Here is an 18,797-nt window from a genome sequence, read left to right on the forward strand (position 1 = left end):
GCCTGTAAACAAATTTGGATCATTACAGGTATCCTGTGACCAGTGACCAGTGAGCTCTGTTTGATACTGGACACACTTGCTGGTTTGGTCAGCATATCAGACAAAGACTACCATTTATCCGGCTCAATTGTAGGGTGGAGTACTGTTACTCCCCATACAGAGCCCCTCCTTAAACATGTCAGGTAAGGAAAGCAACTTTCAAATATTTTTGATCACTTCTCTCCTTATTTTTAGAATATGTTTAAATCTTTAGCATACCAGGGATGACATGGATATAGATATCTCACGTTGAAAGTCATATTAACTCTTGTTCTTACTAAGAATGTGACTTTAGACACATAGTTTACTCTCAACGGATTCTTTATCCACCTCAGAGAGATTACAATGTTACTATGGTCTGTGCTCGGTGCTGTTGAATCTTAAAAGAGAAGGAATGTGGGAGAGACTAAGAGGGGGCTAGACTCTGCGAAGGTAGTTCTTCTAGTGAAAGAAATATTGAAGCTGTAACATGAAAGACAGATTCACCAGAACTAGGGGACAAAAAATCCAAAGTTTAAAGATGAAGGGCTAGAAAACAGAGAAATAGAAGGAGTCAAACCTGCAGAGATGATCTTAAAGGAATACAAAGATAGTTTGGGACAGAATTTTGCAGAGAATCACACATTTTAAATCAAAAGGCTCAAGGCCCTTTCATTATCCAAGACTTCTTTAGGCAACCATATTGTTAAGATTCCTCTCAGCACAAGTTCACTGTCACATATAGAGAATATTATCCCACTCTGGTTCCTGGCTTTTACAATCTACCACATCTTGTGCAGAGTTTTCTGATTCTTGTATGCACTGGTTGTGTTGGATACTATCAGTTTGGGCTGAGAACTCTACAGTCAGTTGTTCTCTGTACAACACTAACTGACACAGGTGGGAAATCCTCACAAGGCTTCCCCTCTATAAGAGTAACAGGCAATTAACAGGAACAGAGGAAGAGTAAATCTTATTCAGGGATGAACCTTCTAATAGGTTACCAAATCCCAAAGGGTCAGGCCTAAACACATGTACACAATATGAAATGTGACCAGTAGGTTGTATACATAAAGTCATAAACACACCAGTGTTTAAGAGTTAATCTTATATACGATGTCATCAGTTACAGGAGTGGGAGGGACAAAGGAGGATGTACCAAAGTAAATTAAATACAATATTCATATACAATCTCACTGACTTTTAATTTTTTTTCCCATTTTTTTCCCTTTTTTTATTAGGTATTTAGCTCATTTACATTTCCAATGCTATACCAAAAGTCCCCCATATCCACCCACCCCCACTCCCCTGCCCACCCACTCCCCCTTTTTGGCCCTGGTGTTCCCCTGTACTGGGGCATATAAAGTTTGCAAGTCCAATGGGCCTCTCTTTCCAGTGATGGCCGACTAGGCCATCTTTTGATATATATGCAGCTAGAGTCAAGAGCTCCGGGGTACTGGTTAGTTCATAATGTTGTTCCACCTATAGGGTTGCAGATCCCTTTACCTCCTTGGCTACTTTCTCTAGCTCCTCCATTGGGAGCCCTATGATCCATCCATTAGCTGACTGTGAGCATCCACTTCTGTGTTTGCTAGGCCCCAGCATAGTCTCACAAGAGACAGCTACATCTGGGTCCTTTCAATAAAATCTTGCTAGTGTATGCAATGGTGTCAGCGTTTGGATGCTGATTATGGGGTGGATCCCTGGATATGGCAGTCTCTACATGGTCCATCCTTTCATCTCAGCTCCAAACTTTGTCTCTGTAACTCCTTCCATGGGTGTTTTGTTCCCAAATCTAAGGAGGGGCATAGTGTCCACACTTCAGTCTTCATTCTTCTTGAGTTTCATGTGTTTAGCAAATTATATCTTATATCTTGGGTATCCTAGGTTTGGGGCTAATATCCACTTATCAGTGAGTACATATTGTGTGAGTTTCTTTGTGAATGTGTTACCTCACTCAGGATGATGCCCTCCAGGTCCATCCATTTGGCTAGGAATTTCATAAATTCATTCTTTTTAATAGCTGAGTAGTACTCCATTGTGTAGATGTACCACATTTTCTGTATCCATTCCTCTGTTGAGGGGCATCTAGGTTCTTTCCAGCTTCTGGCTATTATAAATAAGGCTGCTATGAACATAGTGGAGCATGTGTCCTTCTTACCAGTTGGGGCATCTTCTGGATATATGCCCAGGAGAGGTATTGCTGGATCCTCCGGTAGTACTATGTCCAGTTTTCTGAGGAACCGCCAGACTGATTTCCAGAGTGGTTGTACAAGCCTGCACTCCCACCAACAATGGAGGAGTGTTCCTCTTTCTCCACATCCACTCCAGCATCTGCTGTCACCTAAATTTTTGATCTTAGCCATTCTGACTGGTGTGAGGTGGAATCTCAGGGTTGTTTTGATTTGCATTTCCCTGATGATTAAGGATGTTGAACATTTTTTCAGGTGTTTCTCTGCCATTCGGTATTCCTCAGGTGAGAATTCTTTGTTCAGTTCTGAGCCCCATTTTTAATGGGGCTATTTGATTTTCTGAAGTCCACCTTCTTGAGTTCTTTATATATGTTGGATATTAGTCCCCTATCTGATTTAGGATAGGTAAAGATCCTTTCCCAATCTGTTGGTGGTCTTTTTGTCTTATTGACGGTGTCTTTTGCCTTGCAGAAACTTTGGAGTTTCATTAGGTCCCATTTGTCGATTCTCGATCTTACAGCACAAGCCATTGCTGTTCTGTTCAGGAATTTTTCCCCTGTGCCCATATCTTCAAGGCTTTTCCCCACTTTCTCCTCTATAAGTTTCAGTGTCTCTGGTTTTATGTGAAGTTCCTTGATCCACTTAGATTTGACCTTAGTACAAGGAGATAAGTATGGATCGATTCGCATTCTTCTACATGATAACAACCAGTTGTGCCAGCACCAATTGTTGAAAATGCTGTCTTTCTTCCACTGGATGGTTTTAGCTCCCTTGTCGAAGATCAAGTGACCATAGGTGTGTGGGTTCATTTCTGGATCTTCAATTCTATTCCATTGGTCTACTTGTCTGTCTCTATACCAGTACCATGCAGTTTTTATCACAATTGCTCTGTAGTAAAGCTTTAGGTCTGGCATGGTGATTCCGCCAGAAGTTCTTTTATCCTTGAGAAGACTTTTTGCTATCCTAGGTTTTTTGTTATTCCAGACAAATTTGCAAATTGCTCCTTCCAATTCGTTGAAGAATTGAGTTGGAATTTTGATGGGGATTGCATTGAATCTGTAGATTGCTTTTGGCAAGATAGCCATTTTTACAATGTTGATCCTGCCAATCCATGAGCATGGGAGATCTTTCCATCTTCTGAGATCTTCCTTAATTTCTTTCTTCAGAGATTTGAAGTTTTTATCATACAGATCTTTCACTTCCTTAGTTAGAGTCACGCCAAGATATTTTATATTATTTGTGACTATTGAGAAGGGTGTTGTTTCCCTAATTTCTTTCTCAGCCTGTTTATTCTTTGTATAGAGAAAGGCCATTGATTTGTTTGAGTTTATTTTATATCCAGCTACTTCACCGAAGCTGTTTATCAGGTTTAGGAGTTCTCTGGTAGAATTTTTAGGGTCACATATATACTATCAGATCATCTGCAAAAAGTGATATTTTGACTTCCTCTTTTCCAATTTGTATCCCCTTGATCTCCTTTTGTTGTCGAATTGCTCTGGCTAATACTTCAAGTACTATGTTGAAAAGGTAGGGAGAAAGTGGGCAGCCTTGTCTAGTCCCTGATTTTAGTGGGATTGCTTCCAGCTTCTCTCCATTTACTTTGATGTTGGCTACTGGTTTGCTGTAGATTGCTTTTATCATGTTTAGGTATGGGCCTTGAATTCCTGATCTTTCCAAAACTTTTATCATGAATGGGTGTTGGATCTTGTCAAATGCTTTTTCTGCATCTAACGAGATGATCATGTGGTTTTTGTCTTTGAGTTTGTTTATATAATGGATTACATTGATGGATTTTCGTATATTAAACCATCCCTGCATCCCTGGAATAAAACCTACTTGGTCAGGATGGATGATTGCTTTAATGTGTTCTTGGATTCGGTTAGCGAGAATTTTATTGAGGATTTTTGCATCGATATTCATAAGAGAAATTGGTCTGAAGTTCTCTATCTTTGTTGGGTCTTTCTGTGGTTTAGGTATCAGAGTAATAGTGGCTTCATAAAATGAGTTGGGTAGAGTACCTTCTACTTCTATTTTGTGAAATAGTTTGTGCAGAACTGGAATTAGATCTTCTTTGAAGGTCTGATAGAACTCTGCACTAAACCCATCTGGTCCTGGGCTTTTTTTGGTTGGGAGACTATTAATAACTGCTTCTATTTCTTTAGGTGATATGGGACTGTTTAGATGATCAATTTGATCCTGATTCAACTTTGGTACCTGGTATCTGTCCAGAAATTTGTCCATTTCGTCCAGGTTTTCCAGTTTTGTTGAGTATAGCCTTTTGTAGAAGGATCTGATGGTGTTTTGGATTTCTTCAGGATCTGTTGTTATGTCTCCCTTTTCATTTCTGATTTTGTTAATTAGGATTTTGTCCCTGTGCCCTTTGGTATGTCTAGCTAAGGGTTTATCTATCTTGTTGATTTTCTCAAAGAACCAACTCCTCGTTTGGTTAATTCTTTGAATAGTTCTTCTTGTTTCCACTTGGTTGATTTCACCCCTGAGTTTGATTATTTCCTGCCGTCTACTCCTCTTGGGTGAATTTGCTTCCTTTTTTTCTAGGGCTTTTAGATGTGTTGTCAAGCTGCTAGTATGTGCTGTCTCCCGTTTCTTCTTGGAGGCACTCAGAGCTATGAGTTTCCCTCTTAGAAATGCTTTCATTGTGTCCCATAGGTTTGGGTACGTTGTGGCTTCATTTTCGTTAAACTCTAAAAAGTCTTTAATTTCTTTCTTTATTCCTTCCTTGACCAAGGTATCATTGAGAAGAGTGTTATTCAGTTTCCACGTGAATGTTGGCTTTCCATTATTTATGTTGTTATTGAAGATCAGTCTTAGGCCATGGTGGTCTGATAGGATACATGGGACAATTTCAATATTTTTATATCTATTGAGGCCTGTTTTGTGACCAATTATATGGTCAATTTTGGAGAAGGTCCCGTGAGGTGCTGAGAAGAAGTTATATCCTTTTGTTTTAGGATAAAATGTTCTGTAGATATCTGTCAGGTCCATTTGTTTCATAACTTCTGTTAGTTTCACTGTGTCCCTGTTTAGTTTCTGTTTATACGATCTGTCCTTTGAAGAAAGTGGTGTGTTGAAGTCTCCCACTATTATTGTGTGAGGTGCAATGTATGCTTTGAGCTTTACTAAAGTGTCTCTAATGAATGTGGCTGCCCTTGCATTTGGTGCGTAGATATTCAGAATTGAGAGTTCCTCTTGGAGGATTTTACCTTTGATGAGTATGAAGTGTCCCTCCTTGTCTTTTTTGATAACTTTGGGTTGGAAGTCGATTTTATCCGATATTAAAATGGCTACTCCAGCTTGTTTCTTCAGTCCATTTGCTTGGAAAATTGTTTTCCAGCCTTTCACTCTGAGGTAGTGTCTGTCTTTTTCCCTGAGATGGGTTTCCTGTAAGCAGCAGAATGTTGGGTCCTGTTTGTGTAGCCAGTCTGTTAGTCTATGTCTTTTTATTGGGGAATTGAGTCCATTGATATTTAGAGATATTAAGGAAAAGTAATTGTAGCTTCCTTTTATTTTTGTTGTTAGAGTTGGCATTCTGTTCTTGTGGCTGTCTTCTTTTTGGTTTGTTGAATGATTACTTTCTTGGTTGTTCTAGGGCATGATTTCCGTCCTTGTATTGCTTCTTTTCTGTTATTATCCTTTGAAGGGCTGGATTCGTGGAAAGATATTGTGTGAATTTGTTTTTGTCGTGGAATACTTTGGTTTCTCCATCTATGGTAATTGAGAGTTTGGCCGGGTATAGTAGCCTGGGCTGGCATTTGTGTTCTCTTAGTGTCTGTATAACATCTGTCCAGGCTCTTCTGGCTTTCATAGTCTCTGGTGAAAAGTCTGGTGTAATTCTGATAGGCCTTCCTTTATATGTTACTTGACCTTTCTCCCTTACTGCTTTTAATATTCTATCTTTATTTAGTGCATTTGTTGTTCTGATTATTATGTGTCGGGAGGAATTTCTTTTCTGGTCCAGTCTATTTGGAGTTCTGTAGGCTTCTTGTATGATCATGGGCATCTCTTTTTTTATGTTTGGGAAATTTTCTTCTATTATTTTGTTGAAGATATTAGCTGGCCCTTTAAGTTGAAAATCTTCATTCTCATCAATTCCTATTATCTGTAGGTTTGGTCTTCTCATTGTGTCCTGGATTACCTGGATGTTTTGAGTTAGGATCCTTTTGCATTTTGTATTTTCTTTGACTGTTGTGTCGATGTTCTCTATGGAATCTTCTGCACCTGAGATTCTCTCTTCCATCTCTTGTATTCTGTTGCTGATGCTCGCATCTATGGTTCCAGATCTCTTTCCTAGGGTTTCTATCTCCAGCGTTGCCTCGCTTTGGGTTTTCTTTATTGTGTCTACTTCCCCTTTTAGTTCTAGTATGGTTTTGTTCATTTCCATCACCTGTTTGGATGTGTTTTCCTGTTTTTCTTTAATGATTTCTACCTGTTTGGCTGTGTTTTCCTGCTTTTCTTTAAGGGCCTGTAACTCTTTAGCAGTGCTCTCCTGTAATTCTTTAAGTGACTTATGAAAGTCCTTCTTGATGTCCTGTATCATCATCATGAGAAATGTTTTTAAATCTGGGTCTAGATTTTCGGTTGTGTTGGGGTGCCCAGGACTAGGTGGGGTGGGAGTGCTGCGTTCTGATGATGGTGAGTGGTCTTGATTTCTGTTAGTAGGATTCTTACGTTTGCCTTTCGCCATCTGGTAATCTCTGAAGCTAGCTGTTTTAGTTGTCACTGTTAAGAGCTTGTTCTTCAGGTGACTCTGTTAGCCTCTATAAGCAGACCTGGAGGGTAGCACTCTCCTTAGTTTCAGTGGGCAGAGTATTCTCTGCAGGCAAGCTCTCTTCTTGCAGGGCAGGTACCCAGATATCTGGTGTTCGAACCAGACTCCTGGCAGAAGTTGTGTTCCACTCACTAGAGGTCTTAGGATCTCGTGTGGAATCCTGTGTCGGCCCTTGCGGGTGTCAGGCGACTCAGCTGGCAAGGTAGCCCAGGGCTCAAGTGGAGTGGAAGGGACTTGTGCCCCAGATCAGACCCGGGTAGCCTGCTTCCCTATGTACCGCAGTCTCAAGTTCCCCGCGATTGGATTGGGGCAGGCGCTGTGTTCCACTCACCAGAGGTCTTGGGATCCCGTGGGGAGTCCCGTGTGGGCCCTTGTGGGTGTTGGGCAAGACTCTGCTGGCAAGGTAGCCCGGGGCTCGAGTCGAGCAGAAGGGGACTTTTAATTTTTAAAAAACAAAAATACCCACAGAGTATAGATAAGATTGGTGGTCCTGGTACTCAACTATAATAGCAGCATGTCAGATCCAGAGGCAGGTTGGTTTCTGTGATTTCAAGTCCAGCCTACTCTTAAGTAAAGAGTCCATGTCTCTTTACATAGATGTGCACAGGACAGGGAAAAGGCAGTAGCTTGAGAAGCTATCTAAGGCTCTTCTACCTCTAAACACTGCTACTGTAGGACAGAATTTGGAGGCAATGTTACAGCAGGTATGAGAGCAAGAGAAAGCAGGGCAAAGAAGGAATATGTTGGAGCAAAGGTTGAACCAGATCAACCAGGAATCCCATGCCCACAGAGGAAGATCAGGTAGCTCATCAAAGGAGTGTCATTCTGGTTAGTGCCAAGAATCAATCTGAGCACTTGCAATTGGGATACTGGAGGAAACTTCAGTCTTAGTCACTCACAGCTAGTACACACTGGATATAGCACTGCTCCCCACAGTAACCTAGAAAACATCAACCTCACCATTTTCCCACTGTCTTCTTACTCTCTACAGAAAATCTCCAAAGTTCACCTTTCTTTGGGACAGAAAGCACTCTGCACCCTTCTCTGCCTCTGCTGAGCAACTCCAAACAGCCTGCAGGAACGGTGTGCAACTTTTCCAGAGTTTCCACCCCAGATGTGAGTTCAGCATGGCTTCTACCATCAGCATCGAGCACTTCTCTCCAGCCGCTCATGGGTAATGCCTATCTTAACCCACATGCTGGCACAACCATGCTGACAGTGCTAACAGAGCAGGGCAAGATTTCCACCTCGGCACCCTCCTATCCAGGTGCTCTCAGGTGGGATTGTACTGGAAGCACTCATGGAAGGGAAGATGCACTCCAGGAATTCAATATGACCCTCATTGACCAGGACACTACACTCTCCTCCCTGGCTGTGACAAACCAGTGTGATAAAATTTTAGATCCCAATGCCATAGTTCCTTTTCATCCAACACTGTCTGCCAGCTTTGTCCAAGTCACACCACCGCAGATGCCAAATCAAGGATACAGCCTGGCACCTTCCTACCAGGAAGGCAGCCAGTTCTATTACTATGAACACAACAACCTGGGCCCTCTGATAGCCGGAGAATATGGGCAGTGTTTGCAGCCCCATGGTTCTGTGTCCTACCATGGAAATCAGACCTCTTCACTCCAACCAGAGATGGTGATGGTGCTAAAGGAGATTCAGCCAAGGAATATCCAAATACCATTTTTTACCTCTGCCTTCTCCTATTCCACATCTGCTCAATCCATGCCAGAGAACAGTCTTCCTGGTGAGTAAAGATCCAGGAGGGAAGTATTGGGATCATCACTCCAAAGAAATTGACCTCTACCTTTTAGTAGTGGACAGTACACACAGAGGGAGAATGAGTCTCCTGACAGGTTAAGTGAGTAACATCCATCCTTTATTAAATGATATCCATGGAGCACACCATAGTCACACATGTAACTAACTACACAGAATAATCAGTACTATCCACCAATACACTGCAATAGACTACTTCCTAACCTATTATTGATCTTGTGTGTAGAAGACACTGAGGAATTGTTTTGGCAACATGGGATTTTCCATGAGTTGAAATCCTCCAGAGCAATGTAGGTTCAGAATCTGTCCTGGAGGAAGAATTCCTCCCAGAGTCTCAGCACCTGTTCTGGAGTTTTCTTACACTTAACATTGTAGAGAGAGCCGGGCGTGGTGGCGCACGCCTTTGATCCCAGCACTGGGGAGGCAGAGGCAGGCGGATTTCTGAGTTCGAGGCCAGCCTGGTATACAAAGGGAGCTCCAGGACAGCCAGAGCTATGCAGAGAAACCCTGTATCGAAAAACCAAAAAAACAAACAAACAAACAAAAAAAAACAAAAAAACATTGTAGAGAGAGTATGGCTTAGTCAAGGTACCATTTCTAATTTGGCTAAGCCTGCTCGGTTTGGTTTTGTTTTGTTTTGCTTTTTTTTTTCTTTTGCTCTAGTACTGCAGAGGTAACCCATGTCCAAGAACATAAGATCATGTAGACATGTTCTCTACTGCTGAGTCTCACCCAAGCCCAACAATTTCAAATTCTCATACCATTTTACATTCCACTTATAACATTGTGAACCATGGGACTGGAGAAAATTGTTGGTTGTTTAAATGCTTGCCTTGCAGGAGTGCCTAAATGGGTTTGCATACCTACATAAAAAAACAAGATTCTGGGGTCATCTGAGTAATGACATTATTCAAAGGGTCAGGTAAGTTTTTGGAAATTATGGACCAGACAACCTACCTAGTAGCAAAGTTCCACGAAAATGAGAGGCACTCTTAATAAAGACAAGGGGAAGAAAAGTGAGGAGCCCACGTCCAGGTAATTTGGTAACTGGCCTACTGAGGGTTTTCCTCCACAAACCACACAAACAGGAAGGAAAATAAAAATATCTGAGAAAGCATGACATGCAATGATCTGCAGAAACGAAGCAGTAACCATCGGTCTGCCCACAGAGGTAGCATCCAACCTCTTCATCAAGAGCTCATAGGAATGTCCTCCCACTGCTGCAGGGGCCAAATGCTGTGGTCTATGAAATGGGGTTGGGGTGGGGAGCATCTCATTTGCCCCAGGCACTGACTTCTTCCTTCACTCTTTTCCAGTGGTTCAAATGGAGACATCCCTGGGATTGCCACCTTCAGGCCAGACATACTGTCAGCTGCAGAGTCCAGAACTCTGCAACACCTGTGTCCAGGTTTCCCAGATAAGGCCACCAGCTGTCAATGGGGACAAGGCATTAACAGCCCCCATCCACAGTCCTTCACAGTTCCTGGCCTTGCCTCCAGCTCCAAGCCTGGAACAACCAGAGAACAAAACCATGCCTGAGATAAAAGAGGGCACAAAAGAAAACCAAGACACACCAGTCCTGACTTTGGAACACCCTGACTTGCAGCAGCCTCTGCACTGCACTGACACTGAGAGCCTCAGGCAGAAGCCTGATTCTGATAATGCCCATTTGGGATGCATCTGCATGGGTCCGAAAGAGCTTGTGGGGCTAGAGAATGAGATTGGATCTAGCTTCGACTTTAAAGACATCACTAGGTTTGGGGCAGACATTCAACTTCCCCAACTCCTAAACACCCTCACAGACATAGACCAAGATCAGTCCTGTGAAAACTGGAGAGTCACCAGTGGCCTCTTTGACCAGGTGAGGGAGAACAAACATAAATCCTTTGAGTTGCTTGAGGGGGCTCCTCAGGCCAAATTCCAGCACTGGGACCTGGTGGAGGGAGAAGGGGCTGTGGGTGTTGCTGGGGCCAGTGACAGGGCTATTGACAACATGGCAAAGCACCCAGAGGGCAAAGCTCCCAAAGGGCCCCCAAGCAAGAACAGAAGAGCTAGAAAACAGGAGCAAGAAAGACCAAGTGGACCAGAGAACAAGTCCAAGAAAACACAGGAGCTTAAGCAGTCAAGGAACAGAGTCAAAGCAGAAAAGGAGCCCTCCATCCCCAAGACCAAGAGGAAGAGGAACCCACCTGAGCTCAGTCAAAACAGCTTCAAGAAGCCTCGAACCAACCTAGCAATGCACATGCTGGAGTCCGTGCAGGTCTTCCACCCACTGGGAAAAAAGAGTGAGAAGAAAACTGGCATCTCCTCTTTCAGAGGTCTGCGAACCTTCACCAGCAACAAAGATTCAGGTCCAGGCTCAGTTACTACAACAGTGTTAAACATGCCATGTGAGAGCCAGGGTCCTCCCAAAAGCCCAGGGAAGGTTCAGAGTGCAGAGAGCAGTGTTGGCAAAGATTGTCTATCTCCATCCCAGTATGAGCTGCCCCCAGCTGGGAAGGTCAAGTTAGTTCCTCTGCCTTTTCCAACTCTGGACAAGCCTCAATCCAGACCTGCTTCTAGAAAGCCCCTTTCCCTGGCTTTACGCAGGCCCACTGCAGTTTACCCTGTGCAGCATCACTCTCACTCAGTGCAACCTACCACACTCAGGCCAGCCCAACCACCTCCTGCGAGCTCATCTTTGATAGCCTCTGCCAAGCCAGCTCCTCCAATTTCCTCCAGTGCCACTGGACCTAATGTAACCAACCCCAACCAGTCTAGTGCTGTGCCCCAGTTGGCCACCTCGAGGCCTGTACCCTACAGAGCATCATCTCACACATCATTCCAGAGAGAGCTTGTTTCTGCTGCCAGGAACAAGGTACCATCACCTCCCAGGCCTGTACCCTACAGAGCATCATCTAACACATCATTTCAGAGAGAGCTTGTTTCTGCTGCCAGGAACAAGGTACCATCACCTCCCAAACCTCAAACCCAATATCTGCTGCATGACTTCAGCCGCCAACCCATTCCATGGAAGAAAGTCGACATTCTGGGACCAGTTGTCTCACAACCCATCACAAAAGAGCAGAGGCCAGAGAGGGAGGCCATGAAGAGGCGATCCCAACAAGAGCGTGAGAATGCTGTCAAGAACCCCTCTACTGGGAAACTGCAGATTTTCCTTCAGAGGGAGAGGGATATGGAAATTTCTCAATATTATGGCTATGCAATGTAACAGCTTGCCAGATCATTGCAACAAAGTGCTTTCTGACATTTACTTGAAGAGATATAGTCACTGATACAGATGTATAAAAGTAAAGAATAATATGTAAATATGTATATACATAAGTACATGTGCAGGAACATAGAATACTAGTATATAGATAGAAAAAAACATACCCACATGAATTTTAAGTTAGTAAAATTGCCATATAATGTTAAGTTGGCTAGTTTATTCTGTTTCTCTTGACTACGATGAATTTATTTTTATTATATTCTATCCGAACACCTTAAGACATAGTTATTTAACATTAAATCAATTGAGAAAATTCTACAATTGTGCTAAAATTATTGAGCCTGGTTAAGGCATGATAGTCTCCACTAAATTGTTTTCCTGTCCACAACATAATTTCATTTTTATGAATAAATTTCCCATTGTGTTTACACATCACATTTCCTTTATACTCTTCTCTGTTGTTGACACTAAGGCTATTTCCCTAATGTAGCTGCTGCAGACTGTTGTAATAGCTGTTTTTGGTGTTAACCTGCCTACATCTCTAATTAATTAATACTCAATTTATTGGGTATACCTGTGAAGGGTTTTCTTAAATAAAAGTTATTAACTCATTTGAAGTTCAAATACTGATCATTAATCTGGATCTTCTTTGGTGGGAAGATCTACCTTTAATTTGGCCAAACCTCCCTGTGTCAGTCTATATAAAGAATGTGGATTAGGAATTTTTTATTCTTTGCTTACTTTTCCTTGCACTTGCTATCCAGTTCATTCCTCTACTGGCATTACAGCCTCATTCTTCAGGATTCTAGGCAATGTATACTGAAGACCAGCTCAAATAGCCACATGGGTTGAATAGCTACTTCACTGGTGTTAGAAAGCCATTATTGTACTATTACTGTACTAGCAAGACCACAGCCTGCAACTCATTCATATAGATAGATAGGTAGGTAGATAGATATATTCTCCATAGATATTCATTGTATCAATTTTGTTCCTCTAGGGACTCTAACTAGATAATCTCGCTATGCAAAATGAGAGCCAAGTACAAGTGTGCTACAATCAACACTGACAGGCAAATATGTCCCTAATAGAGAGTGAATTGAATTCCTTTTTGTAAATACCCAGGGGTGGTATTACCTGGGCCATATGTTAGATTCATTTTTAATTTTTTGAAGAGCCTCCCCTCCACTGTGTTTCTGCTGTGTAGTAATTCTAGCAAACACTCATGGACACTTTTTTTTTTTTTGCTTTTTGTGACAGAGTTTCTCAGTATAGCCCTGGCTTTTCTGGAACTCACTTTGTAGACCAGGCTGGCCTCAAACTCAGAAATCCGCCTGCCTCTGCCTATCCAGTGCTGGGATTAAAGGCGTGCACCACCAGGCCCGGCTTTCCTGGACACTTTTAAAGGTCAATAGAATGTCTGTACTTCTGGTCAGCAGCTCCATCAGGAACTTATGGAAATCATGTAGCCCTGAGTCACACTACCTTTGGACTATTCTTTAAAGATGTGTTTATTTTATGTATGTGAGTATGCTATCTGCATGTACATCTGCATGCCAGAGGAAGGTATCAAATCCCATTATAGATGGTTTTGAGCCTCCATGATTTTTCTGGGACTTGAATTCAGGACCTCTGGAAGATCACCCAGTGCTCTTAACCACTGAGCCATCTTTCTAGCCTGACTTTGGAGTTTTAAGCACAAAAACTTTATCTTGATCTGACACACTTCAGTTATCAGTAAGAGTTATCAAGGCACAGAACCATAGAAGTAAAAAGACAACGCTAATACATTTAGTGGCTTTTCCTGGATCCAGGAAGTTTGTCCTAGGTGTTTAATGGTTAAGCCTTTGTTACCAGTTTTGGCAGGTGTAGGGGTCTACATGCTGGATTCTAAGGTCAGCATGGTATTTCCAGCATGGTCTCAGTTGTGCTAAGGTCTGGGGCCTGTAACAACTCCTATACACGATGTAAAATCTTATATCCTTACCAGTGATACAGATTTTTCTCCAAACTTGATAGTGTTTGTCATTTCTTGACTCAATTAGTGCCATTGATCACTTGTTCTTTAGCTGGTGGTAGTAATTGGGAAGGCTACATAACCTTCAGGAAACACAGCCTTCCTAGCAGAAGTGGATAATTAGAAGTGTCCTTTAAAGTTATAGTCTAGAAATGGTTCTGGTCTTTCTGTTTCCAGGTCAGCCATGACATGAGAAACCACTGCTATACACCACACTGCTATTAACTGTGCCATTCCACCATGCTTGCCCTGCTGTGATACTCTACAGATCACTGAACATGAGCACAAATAAACCTCCCCTCCTTGTTTCTGCCAGGTATTGTGTCACAGCAGCAAGAAAGAAACTAAAAGACTGTAGAGTGTGTTCAGTGTATGCTGTCTAGTTTTGTGTCAACTTTAGCTTTGAAACAAGCTAAAGATATCTGAGCCCAGGGAATCTCAGTTGAGAAAATGCCTCCAGAAAATGGCTGAAAGCAAAACTTCAGGGAATTTTCTTAGTAAGTCATTGAGATGGGAGGACCCATTCCATTCTACATGGTGCCATTCCTAGGCCAGTTGACCTAGAGATCCTAAGAAAATTGGTTGAGTGTGGCTAGAGAGATGTCTCACTGGTTAAGAGCACTGGCTATTCTTCCAAAGGTCCTGAGTTCAATTCCCAGAAACCAAATGGTGGCTCACAACCATTTATAATGGGATCTGATTTTATTTTCTGATATGCATTTAAAAAAGGCAGTCACCAGGGCCAGGAAGCGGTGGGTTGAGGAGCAGGGCCGGGGGAGGGTATAGGGTATAGGGGGCTTTGGAGATAGCAATTGTAATGTAAATGAAGAAAATATCTAATAAAAAAGGCATTCACATATATAAAATACATGCAAAAATTGTTTTAAAAAATATAAGCTGAGGAACCAGTGTACATCACTCATCCATGGCCTCTGCATCAGGTCCTGCCTCCAGATTGCTTCCCATTTTGAGTCTTTGCCTTGGTTTCCCTCAATGGACTGTGACTCAGGATACTTAAGAGTAATTTAAGAGTAATTAATAAACCTTTTTCTTCTCAGGTTGCTTTTCGTCATGGTGTTTAATTAGTGACATAGACACCCTAAGTAAAATAATTGGTGAATATGCTCACAGTCAGACCTGATGACAGTGATTGTGGCAGAGGCCAACAAACACACATAACTGTAAAAGGCATAAGAGAAAGTAACTAATACAAATCATGTCCTGATTTTCAGATACTCATTTTTAATAACTGAAGCTTATTCTTGAATTTCTGTATGAAAATGTTCTTCAGTCTTCCATAAGACAGCTTGAAGACTTCAAGGCAGCAAACAAAAGAAACCTTCACAAATGTAGCAAGATGTTAGCTCTAAAAGCACACTGGCATTGACTGAAGTAGGCAGCTATGTGTGTGAGTGTTGGCACACAAAACCCGCAGCATGAGTGGGAAGTTCAGAGGTCAACTCTCTGAAGTTAGTTCTTCTGTGTCACAGTTAAATTTGGTGATGGAATACAAGAGGTAAGATTTGGGTGGCAAACAGCTTTACCTGCTGAGACATCTTGCCAGTCCTCTTTCAAGTTTTCTGTAACAAGTTGCCAATGGCAGGTGGAGTCACCACTGTGTCACTGAACTTTAAATTCTGAAACAACTTTCATAGATTCACTCATGGAAAAATGCATTTCCAAGTTGTGAAGTTTACTGTAGATTGCTATAACAAGGAAAAAATTAAGATGTCATTTTCATCAAATAATTTTTGAAGTAAGCCAAAAGATGTTTCCCCATCCATTTGTAAAAACTTTCAATATATTTGCATGTTTTCTGTATATACTTGGTTTTTTTTTTTTACTAATACTTCTATAACCATCTTAAAAACCAAGATTATCTAATCTATAAGTGGACCCCACTTATGTAAGAACACCTCACCTGAAAACATCTCTTAAGAATACAGGTTCTGACAACATTTTCTGCAGGAGTTTTCCTCTTCTGTGGTTATCCAGGCCCACCTTCCTTATTATGGAATAAAGCAGCTTCGGATACATGGTAATTATCTGCACAAGGAGGGGATTCCAGCATGAGATAATCAGCGATATATTCTGTTTTCAAGCAGACCATGTTATTGGCAGTAGCCTCAACAAGGAATTGACTTTAGTGTGCTCACCTAAAATGCATAGATTTCAAGCCCCAGCAGTGCACTGGAAAATTTTCAGCTACAACCTGAACATTGCTGCGATGCATTTGTGTAGCAGTTTAAAGGCATACATCTGAACTTTTCTTCAGATTCTAATGATCCTGTAAACTGGATGTCTTTAAGCTGAATTTGAATCACTGGATATTAACTCTTCCTAATAAAAACTTAACTAGTTTGTCAATCCACAGAGTACATAAGGACTTTTCTTGCAAGGATATGAGGCTGTAGTAGCTTTAACAAGGAGATTTGCTTCAAAAAATGTTGTTCATAAAAGCAAAAGTTATATATTAAGGTTATTTCATTTTTCCCTGATTTTTATATATGTATTCCTGTATTAAACCTCTTTTTAACAGAGAGTTTAACAATGAAGCTTGAGCTCTAAACATAAAAGATGTATATATGTGAATGTTTGTATGTATAAACTTCTATCATTTGCCAAATTTGGACATGAAAACTTTAAGAGAGATAAAGAATGAAAAATAAAAACAAACAAAAAAAATACAGGTTCTGGGGTTTAGGGAGAGGTTTCAGGGATCAGAGCACTGGTTGCTTTTTCAGAGTTTCCAGCTCCCACACTGGGTGGCTCCAAACCTGTAACTTCAGATCCAATGGAGTTCTCTTCTGCCCTCTATGGATACTTACACACACACACACACACACACATGCACGCACGCACGCACGCACGCACGCACGCACACACGCACGCACGCACGCGCACACACACACACACACACACACACACACACACAAACACTTTTAAAATCTTTTTATTTATTTTTTATTTATTTTATTTTATTTTTTTAATTAGGTATTTTCCTTGTTTACATTTTCAATGCTATCCCAAAGGTCCCCCATACCCACCCCCCAATCCCCTACCCACCCACTCCCCCTTTTTGGCCCTGGCGTTCCCCTGTACTGGGGCATATAAAGTTTGCAAGTCCAATGGGCCTCTCTTTGCAGTGATGGCCGACTAGGCCATCTTTTGATACATATGCAGCTAAAGACAAGAGCTCCCGGGTACTGGTTAGTTCATATTGTTGTTCCACCTATAGGGTTGCAGTTCCCTTTAGCTCCTTGGGTAATTTCTCTAGCTCCTCCATTAGGGGCCGTGTGACCCATCCAATAGCTGACTGTGATCATCCACTTCTGTGTTTGCTAGGCCCAGGCATAGTCTCACAAGAGAGAGCTGTATCTGGGTCCTTTCAGCGAAATCTTGCTAGTGTGTGCAATGGTGTCAGCATTTGGAAGCTGATTATGGGATGGATCCCTGCATATGGCAATCACTAGATGGTCCATCCTTTCGTCATGTAGATTCCTGGAACTGGAGATATGAGTCAGTGGTTAAAGACATCTGGCTCCTTTTTCTGAGAACCAAAGTTAATTTCCCAGCACCTACATGACAATTCACATCTATCTGTAAATCAAGGGCTAGGGCTTGTGACATCTTACACATGCATCACAAATAAAGCCAGAACATCAATGAACATGAAAATAAATTAAAATATGTAGATTCTGGGGAACCTTCTCCAAGATAACTCTCTTACCAGATGCCAAGAATCAAAAAATTTTGAACCTTTTCTTTGTTAGCTTTTTCAGATAGGGTCTTGATGTGTATGCTAAGAGGGCCTCAGACTTTCTATCCTCCTGATTGCTGAGGTTATATTATGCATTCTATTGTCCATGTGATAAACAATTTACCAAATGCAACAACATATACTTCATTTGCTAAGTCCCTCTGTGTCAAATATTGTTCTCAGTACTTTTCTAGCAAACAAGAATCACAATTCATACACTGCTTTCTGAAGCTGACAATGTGAGTGTATCCTCCGTAAAAGCAAAATTTCAGTTATCAGGCAACTGACGTATCACTGTTGCTCTGAGGAACCCACCATCATACTGTAATCTGAGAATCACAGGAAACACTGGCAGATAACCAAGGTCATGCTACATATTTGAAGACAGACAATTAAGAGACTCCTAATAAGTGAAATAGACTTAGCTTCTGACTGGGCTGGGCCTTTCTCTCCCAGACCTTCAGGCACAGGAATCATTTTTGTCTTTTATCACAGTGATAGAACCCAATGTTCCAAATGCCTAGAGTTCTTTCTGGATTGGATGCAATAAGAGAGACTATAAATGCCAGTGCTCCAGAAGCTCAGACAGGAATGTTACACTTTCAAGCTCACCCTAGACTTCATAGCAAGTATCTGGGAGACATAGGGAGACTGTCTTCAGAGAGAAAAAATAAATCAAAAATCAAAAAACAAAAAACAAAACAACAAACAAACAAACAAACAAACAACCAAAGGCTCCAAGACCATCAGAGTCAGCTGTAATGAACACAGTTTAAAAAAATTTACATCTGATAATCAGAACCCAGAAACATCACTGGAGATGACCAGACACATCCTAGAACTCCAAGATGCCCACTGGACAGTTTATAAATGGAGACCAAAATGTGCTCTTCCCTGCAAAGCTGGAAAGATATGCCACCTTGATCTGCACTGCATCTGAAGTGTCTTCCCCCAAGGTTTCAACCCTTCTACTAGAGACTGGACCTGACCTTCAGCTAAGATAAATCACATGAGTTAGGATCCTTCAG

At 41.7% G+C, this 18,797-nt stretch overlaps 1 protein-coding gene across 2 annotated transcripts; it reads left to right on the forward strand.

Moving 5' to 3' along the window:
* Window positions 1-15: 15 nt before the first annotated feature.
* On the forward strand, window positions 16-12,601 carry Gm4884 (predicted gene 4884). Of its 2 annotated transcripts, none has more exons than XM_006540815.4 (3): window positions 16-182; window positions 7,988-8,749; window positions 10,098-12,424. In XM_006540815.4, exons 1-3 carry the CDS (start codon window positions 176-178, stop codon window positions 11,990-11,992), a joined length of 2,664 nt encoding a protein of 887 aa, XP_006540878.1. In that variant the 5' UTR covers window positions 16-175; the 3' UTR covers window positions 11,993-12,424. The 2 variants fall into 2 exon arrangements, with proteins under 2 accessions (XP_006540878.1, NP_898989.2); NM_183166.2 differs by having other exon boundaries at window positions 18-182; window positions 7,988-8,170; window positions 10,098-12,601.
* The last annotated feature ends 6,196 nt before the right edge of the window (window positions 12,602-18,797 follow it).

This window comes from Mus musculus, chromosome 7 (genome assembly GCF_000001635.26).
Source record: "Mus musculus strain C57BL/6J chromosome 7, GRCm38.p6 C57BL/6J".
NCBI lineage: Eukaryota > Metazoa > Chordata > Mammalia > Rodentia > Muridae > Mus > Mus musculus.

What these genes read in the sequence shown, in the direction of transcription:
- Gm4884 (XM_006540815.4), top strand. An exon ending in GCCAGAGAACAGTCTTCCTG is followed by an intron (nt 8,750 to 10,097) that starts GTGAGTAAAGAT and finishes ACTCTTTTCCAG; the next exon opens with TGGTTCAAATGGAGACATCC.